General features: G+C 43.6%; 1 protein-coding gene across 1 annotated transcript in view; it reads right to left on the reverse strand.

Moving 5' to 3' along the window:
• Positions 1 to 1,464: 1,464 nt before the first annotated feature.
• CLIC4 (chloride intracellular channel 4) overlaps positions 1,465 to 7,863 on the reverse strand; it is a 12,228-nt gene continuing 5,829 nt past the window's right edge. Inside the window, exons 3-5 of the mRNA XM_008635051.2 lie at positions 7,549 to 7,655; positions 6,181 to 6,362; positions 1,465 to 5,481 (exon numbers count right to left, since the gene is read on the reverse strand). Of these exons, the coding sequence (XP_008633273.1) occupies positions 5,317 to 5,481; positions 6,181 to 6,362; positions 7,549 to 7,655 (454 nt within the window). The 3' untranslated portion in view covers positions 1,465 to 5,316. The remainder of the gene's footprint in view (positions 5,482 to 6,180; positions 6,363 to 7,548; positions 7,656 to 7,863) is intronic.

Consider the following 7,863-nt stretch of genomic DNA (forward strand, 5'->3'; position numbering starts at 1 on the left):
TATAAGGAAAATGAGCTGAGGAAACAATTAGAGATTTGTTTCTGGGATTTCCACAGCACAATTGGCACAACTCTGGGCAAACAGCCCATGTTTTAGTCTCTTTGCAGTGAGAAAATTGGACCTTTGGGAGGAGGGAGGTGGCACAGGGAGAGCACAGGGCATGTTCAGCCTCACCAGCTCCCCTCAAGCTCTCAAAGTCCCCCATTGCTCAGTCAGCAGCTACACAGAACTGTTTGGCCCTGGGCTCCACAGCTTTCTCTGGAGCCAAAATCCAGCTGGTTTCTTGCTGGGATGTTCAGGAGGAACCTGAGTCACCTGGGGTGTGATAAAAACAAAATCTAGCAAAAATACAGAGGTCATTAACGAGGTAAGAGCAGCAAATCAGGATTACACACAAAACTTGTCCCATGTCCCCAGACATTTGCCCTGTGGGACATCATCATTCCCAGCTCAACACTTCCCTGTCAGTGTTCCACACACAGAGGGGCTCCTGCAGCCCTCTCTTGTGGATTTATGTGACCAAAGACTGCAAATCTTACAGCAAAACCACCTCCAACCTCACACCTCAGTCATAAAACCAAGGGATCCTGGTTTGGGCTGGAAGGGACACACAGAAATACAAAGTATTTAATCCTACCAAGGCTTGAATTGCTGCTCCTTCCTGCCCAGGCTGAAGCTCAGGTGATTGCATCCCAGATTACAGGCTCCAGGAATGTCTTCTGGATTCCACAAATTTCCTTTCAGAAACAAAAATCAGAGCCCAGCTACACCCCAAACACTCAGGAGACAGCCGAGAGATGGATGGGATAAGGCTGGGGAAGTCTGGGAGAACACTTCCACTGGTGGCTGGAGGTCCCTGCTCTGCAGAGCCAGGGCCTCAGGGGCACCCTCAGATTAAACCCAAGGCTCGGAGGACTTTGCTGGGGTGGTGGAGACTTCTTTGAAAGCAGGAGACAGTAAAGAAACATCTGAAACTCAGGAAAAGAGCACTGAAATCCAGGAATTCTGTAATGGGATCAATTCAATCTCAACTCCTGAAATGGCCACCCAGGGGATAAAGTTGAACCAAACTTGAGGTATTTTTTGGATGTCTTTTTAATTGAATCTCACACATCTCTGCAAACCTGTATTCCCCAGAAAAACAGGCTACCAAGATTTGTTCTTTCCACTTAAAATCTGACAAAATAACTCACTTCTCCTAAAGAAATTGTGGAAAGTCATTGTTTCTCAACTTGGTCTTAATTTTAAGAAAGTTCTAAATTTTCAAGGGCACCACAGCTGGTTATAAATGTTAGAAATAACACCAATTCTGCCTTAAATCACATCACCACTGAAAAAAACCCCTAAACCTGAAGGCCAAAACTGGAGAATATAATTACTGATAAGTTGTGTTGTATAGTTCAGCCCATCATCCTGCAGTCCTGGATGACACATGAGATCTTGAGAAATAAGAGAAAGATCTGCTTGGTAGTGAAAATATAATTTTATTTAACAATAGCTGCCAGCAGTATACTGGTATATCTGTAAAAGATGTTCCAGAAAGTGAAAGACATAAGCAAACTACAACAAATTGTATCAACTCTTCAAGTATTTCTGCAAACCACGCTCCAATCCTCCATGTCCTGTCTCGGGAGTCTCCATCCCCTAATCCTGCTCCCACCCCCTCCAGAAACTAAACACAGGAGTTGGTGGCACAGGTTCTGAGGCAGATGGAGCATTTCTCACTTGGGTTACTCCTGAAAAACGTTCATGGGATGTGCTCAGGTAGCTCTGAGTGGCACAGGGAGCACGGCAGAGTTGGCTGCACTTCACCACTTTTTGCTCTGCACCCAGATAGGCATCGGTGGGTTTGGCTCGAGCAGCTCCCATTTATTCCTGTCTGTGCTCCTTTGATACCAAATGCTAATTTGCTGCTTTAGCATAAAAATTTGATTACATCTCTCTTCTTATCATGGAGCTGCACGCAGCTCTCGATCAGTTTGGACATGCCCACTGCGGAGAAAACACCGATTTTATGGGAAACTGCAAAGCTCTAAGCTGGCACTGCCCGTGTGGGACATCCAGGGAGGAGATGGACTGGGAAGCTGTGGAGGGGAGGGAATTGTTCCACGAGCCCACATGGCTCTTCTTTTAACAGGCAGCCTTTCCACAGCAGGGATCTCTTCAAGAAGGAAAGCTTTGTTAAGGGGGGAATAATAATAATAATAATAATGCATCTAGGATAATCTGTTCTCCCACACAAAAACAGGGTGCAGGTGATGGATTTTCCCCTTGTGTTCAGGAAATACACAAGTCACCTGTTTTAATGCGAATTTAAGCATATTTCAGCTTGAGAATAAAGTAAGTTATTCAGCATGCTAATACATGCAACCAACTTGCAAACAGGAATGCTTACTTGAAAGGGTAACTGCTGTTTTTAAATTGGAGAAGGGGCTAGAAGCAGCATTTTAAATTTAAACAGGGGGTAGATTAATTGCTGTTTGATGAAATTAAAAATGCATTTAAAGATCAGATTGTAAACAAGTTGACAGAAGTCAAGAATTTACATAGTTATGAAAGGGCTTTTTTAATTAGTGTGGAGCTGGTGATTGGGGCCAGATGAAAGTGCTCTGCCCACACCAGACGCTGCCTTTCCCCAGTGCTCTGCAGGGATCACCTATGGAGCTGGGAGCTGCTCCTCTCCACCAGATTCCTGCTCCCTCCCCGAGCCAGGAGGGGCTGGGCAGCTCCTGCCACAACAAAACTGAGCAGCAGGAAGCCTGAAAAACACCCAGGACAGTTAGCAGTGCCAAGCTGGTGTTCATTGGAATTCCACCTCCGAGGGAAAGGCTCCGTTGTGCCGAGATAAGAAATCCACTGGTCACAGACAGAGCTTGAACTTTGTTTACAAGCTCTCAGACACAATTAAAACACTGAGAGAGAATGAGAATGGTTTGAAGGCTGCCTGAACAGCAGACGGAATGGATTATCTCCAGAAGGAGCTGGTGTTTAAGGAGGTGGGGGTTTGCTTGCAGCAGCTGCACCCCAGGAACTCCCGGCTGTGGGTGATGCTCAGTGCTGTGCCCGGCACTCTGCACTCCAGGGATAATTCCCTTGGGAAGGGAGCACGGCCTGACTCCTACAATCCCATCAACATAACTTCCAAGGGCCATCCTGATCTGTTTTTGAAAGGAGAGCTAAAAACTTAACAAGGATATGCCCACAATCACATGCTTCCTACAGTTTTGTGAACTCTACCATGGCAAAGAGCACCAAACCAACGAGGACTGGGCTTGGTTTTTTTCTCACCCTACATGTCATTAAAAATGCTGTTCCCTAAATAAAAAAGCCATTCCTTTTTCTAGATGTCACATTGTAGCACAGACAGAAGCCCTACAGAGGATTCTTATGGCTGAGAAACTTCATTCAGGAGGGGAACGTGACACGAGAATACAGCAACTATTAAAGGGCCACAGTTAAGGTTTTCCTAACCAGGTCACTCCCCAGGATTTTCCCTCTGTGCCTAAACATTCCTGTAACAAATCAAAACAGGGATTAAGTGTACCTAAGAGAGTTGCCTTTGAAAGAGATGTGACAGGATTGCTAAATGCCTTGATATTGGAATTCTAGCTCTAGGAAGGCAAGGCAAGGCACCACAAGCCCGGTATACAAATATGGATCTTCTACGTCAGACTAACTCCACGGGTATATAAAGTAGCAAAAGCAGGATGCTTAGAAAAGTCAGGCTGGTTTTCAGAAAGCCAGTGCTTACCAAAAAAAAAAAAAAAAAAAAAAAAAAAAAAAAAAGAAAATTAGTGTATAAAAGTGTTTATGTGAGCATTTCCACGTTATTGCAGAATGTTAAATATTCCAAGAACAACCTAGCAGGAATAGCACTTTCCAGCTTCTAAAATCAGTTAAATATAAAAGTATCTTTACAAAAAAATAGGCATATAAGTCTAGCATTCTTTGGAGTTGTTTATGATGGTCTCTTAAAAATAACCTAGCAGTTTATTTCGTGCATCAAAATCATTAATTTTAAACTATTCCCTGGTTTAGAAACATTTGAAAATTGGTTTTTAAAAAAATTGTAGTGCTATTCCTCAGTGTTGCTGTAAAAAGATTTAAGTATAGTAGTGCAATGATTGTGAGTATGCAAAACTGCAGTCCAGGTGCACAGACAAACAACTGGGATAAACTCAATGGAAAGGACTGGATTCCACCACCACTTCTTACAAAATTCCCAGATTTCCTTACAGGGAAAAAAAAAGCTACTATCATTTAAGGCAAATGTTCTCTTTAAAGGTCACTTTAGCTTTCTTCAGAGAAGAAAGGGCATTAAGAAGTTCCCATTTCATGGCTCTCAGTCCATTTTGCATCACTAATCATTGCACTGCTATTCCCCACCCAGAGTTAGGACACTACAGTTTCCATGGACTTGGGGTATGACAGAACAGATTTTTAAGTAAAAATCACCAAAAAGACCTATACAAAACAAAGGCTCTTAACTACCAAAAAGAAAACCACTTGCAATTCTTTAAGGTGAACAGAGGGCAGCTTCCAATTCTGCCATTTCCTGACAATTATTTGTTTGCTGCAACTCAAAATTCAGACAATGCAGGTGTTTAAATCTCCTCAAGCTCTTGAAGACACATTAAACATTGAGCTTTGAGCTTCCTGCCCCAGCTCTCAAGCCTGGATTCAAACTTCCCTGATGCTGAGGTCATTCAAATCCAAGTTCCACATTGAGTCCATTCTCAACCATTACTGTGACTTCAAATCCAAGAGATTTAAAAAAAAATACAGCAAAACCAACAAAACATTGCCAAATATTTTGCAAATGGCTCTTTTGGATACTAAGTTCCCTTCTCTATGTAAATAGGATAGACAAGCAGGTACAGTTCAATGTGTCACAGGCATGACAATTGTGTACAGATCTTCTGGAAAAGCAATAAATTCCAAAATACATAAATATTCCTTGTACCATAGAGTGAGACAGGATCCTAAACCAATTCCTGGACAAATCATGGACCACATGTTTACAGAGAAAAGCAGCAGGGGCAAGACAATCCTTCACAGTGAAGAATCCAGAGTCACCCCAGTGCAACAGGAACACGACTGCATCGATAATATTCAAAGGCTGTGAGAGGAGGTCAGGAAAAACAAGCCTGTAATTAAGTCTGCAAACCTTAGGTAATTACTGTACCTGGTCTATCCACCGTGACTTGGAGTAACTGCGAGTTCATGCAAAAAACAATTGCTATTTGATATGAAAAGAGCAGTCTGTTAGAAGCATTGTTATGGGATATGCAGGAAGTCATCCTTTGCAAGTGCTGATTACTTGGTGAGTCTCTTGGCTACATCACTGTAAGCTATTTCAATCTCCTTGTCTCCAGGACAGGTGTTGGTGAACTCATCCCTGCTGTAAGCATTTGTCAGGTATCTCCAGATCCCTGTCATCTCCTTGGGAATCTCGAAGTTGCGGTATTTTTTGGCCACCACCTGGAGCAAAAGGGTTACGTTATGAATTTACATTCTTCAGCTTAAAACACTTTTCCAGCCCTGGTCACTCTCTTGTGAAGTTATCCTTCCAACTTGGACACCTGGGGTCACTCCTGAAGTTTCCAGAAGCTGTTCCTGAGGGATGCTCCTGCCTCGCTCCCTTTGGGGTTGCCCTCAGCCAGGGAAACTCTTCTGCAGCCAGGCAGAAACTGAGCCTGTGGCTCCATCTGCAGTACGGAGCTGACACACATCACTGCAGGCAGGGAGAAGAATCAAACCACACTTCTGTGGGCACATCTGCACTCCTGTGGTTACCCCAAGCTGCCTCTTCCAAGATTCCAACCTGGTTTTATTTTATGCAATCCCTTTATTTCCCACTTTGTCATTTACTGTTCTGGAGCAGTTTTCCCTGCAGAAGTGAGCAGACACCACTACAGCCATTACCTGCTCACCTGATCCTAATCTTCCTCCTTCTTGTGAGCTCTGCAGCTCCCTGCAACCACGGGCTCAGTGCAGGGAAATGGGCTTTGGCTCCTGCCATTCAAATCCTCTGCTGCCCAACCTGTCCACAGCTTCACACCTGCACCCAACTCCACTGCTCAAAGCCCTTGTGAATGACTCAAATCTTGCACAATTTCAGGTGTTAACAGTGCAGTTAAGCTTTCTCCTGCATTTCCACTTGAAACCCCCAGGTTTTACCTTGACAATGTGCAGTTTGGGCAGCAGGTTGCAGTCGGCCAAGGTCATCTCGTTGCCATCCAGGAACTTGCGGGTGGAGACTGTGACATCCTCCAGGCTGTTCTCATCGATCTCATCGGGGAGGGGGGAGTTCAGGTACTCGTCCAGCTTCTGCAGGGTTTTCAAGAGGCCACGTTCTAAGGCTGCACAGGAAGGGACGATTTCAAAACAAATTATAAACTGAGACTGGTGCCACGTCTGAAATACAAATGCCACATCCCTGTGCTACCCAGAAACTCTGAAGGATTTGTAATCCTCGTTCAGTTTTTGTGGCCACAGCACTGCTGGAGCTGCCTCTGTGGTCACCAGAACACTGAAACTGGACCAGAATCCCTTTAAATATCCCACAAATGCAGGTTATTTAAAAGTTGGCTAATACAGGGGTTTGCACTAATTTAAAATACTGTAAGACTGTCCACAAGGGTTTATTTTTGGTTTAAAAAGTGGCTTATGTCGGTTTCTTAAGACTGCACCTAACTGGCTTAAACTGATTAGAATTAAGCTATGCTGGGCTTTATATACATTTAAACATAATCTGTTTAATGTCACATGCTCAGCAAACAGCCCTGACCAAACACAGAGCACCCAGGCTGGTGCTGGAATACAGCAGGATATGGAACATGGCAGCAGGTTTATGGCATGCAGCAGCAGAGGGCAGCACACCCCATAAAATTCCCTTTTATTTTCCAACTGTTTACAAATATTTTGCATCTCTCCCTTTGAAATGCAGCAGAAAGGAATCCTGATTCCCTGAGTTTGGTTTTCCCTCTAAGTTCTCTGAGGACAAAATTGATTTGTACTGAACTACTTAAAGGCCAAACTGTGACTTCTTTACCACTTATTGATCTCTCATGTTAAATCTCCTGTTTTCCCTCCACACAGAAAGGTTTTAATCCTTTGAAGTGACACAAACTAAGCTTAGCTCAGAACTCTGGATGGGAGCCCTCAGTCCTAGAGAGGTGAAATAAGTGCAGCAGATGAACAGAAATTCAACCAATGGGGCACGACACAAACTCTGCCTGAAATTTGCTTCTGGATGTCAAAATATTTATCCTTCATACGGGAGTTCTGAGTGGCTGTTGCACACAGAAGATCCAATACCAGGGATGTTTATAAACCATGCACACCCCACAGAAATTCTGATAGAACTGAAGTTCTCTTTCAAATGTTGAAATCTCTGACATTAAATTTAAACAAGATTTAATTCATGAGATTCTCAAGTGTCCATCAACATGCAGCTGAACCTGTCAGGGAGACAATTCCCACAAAGCTGCTCTGAAAAACACAAGGCAATGATACCAGGAGTGCACTGTCCCCCCAGTGACCCACCTTCATTAGCTTCTGGTCTAGAGTTCTTGATAAATGCAGAAAATTTGGCAAATATATCCATTCCAGCAGTGTTGGACTCTGGATGCTTTGGTGAGAGCTTCAGGTACCTGAAAAGCAGCAAGGAGCAGATCTACAGCACATTTAGCAGAATTGTGCTCATTATCTATTAACTAGCACAATGCAGCACTTTAAAAACTATTTTACATCAGGTAGATTTACTAATTTATCCTTTTCCAGACTTGCTTCTGAAGTGTGGTATCACACACTAAGGTTTTTAAACCCAACACTTTTCCAGAGGAACACCAAAGCACATTC

Source organism: Corvus brachyrhynchos, unplaced genomic scaffold (assembly GCF_000691975.1).
Source record: "Corvus brachyrhynchos isolate BGI_N302 unplaced genomic scaffold, ASM69197v1 scaffold65, whole genome shotgun sequence".
In the NCBI taxonomy this organism is placed as follows: domain Eukaryota; kingdom Metazoa; phylum Chordata; class Aves; order Passeriformes; family Corvidae; genus Corvus; species Corvus brachyrhynchos.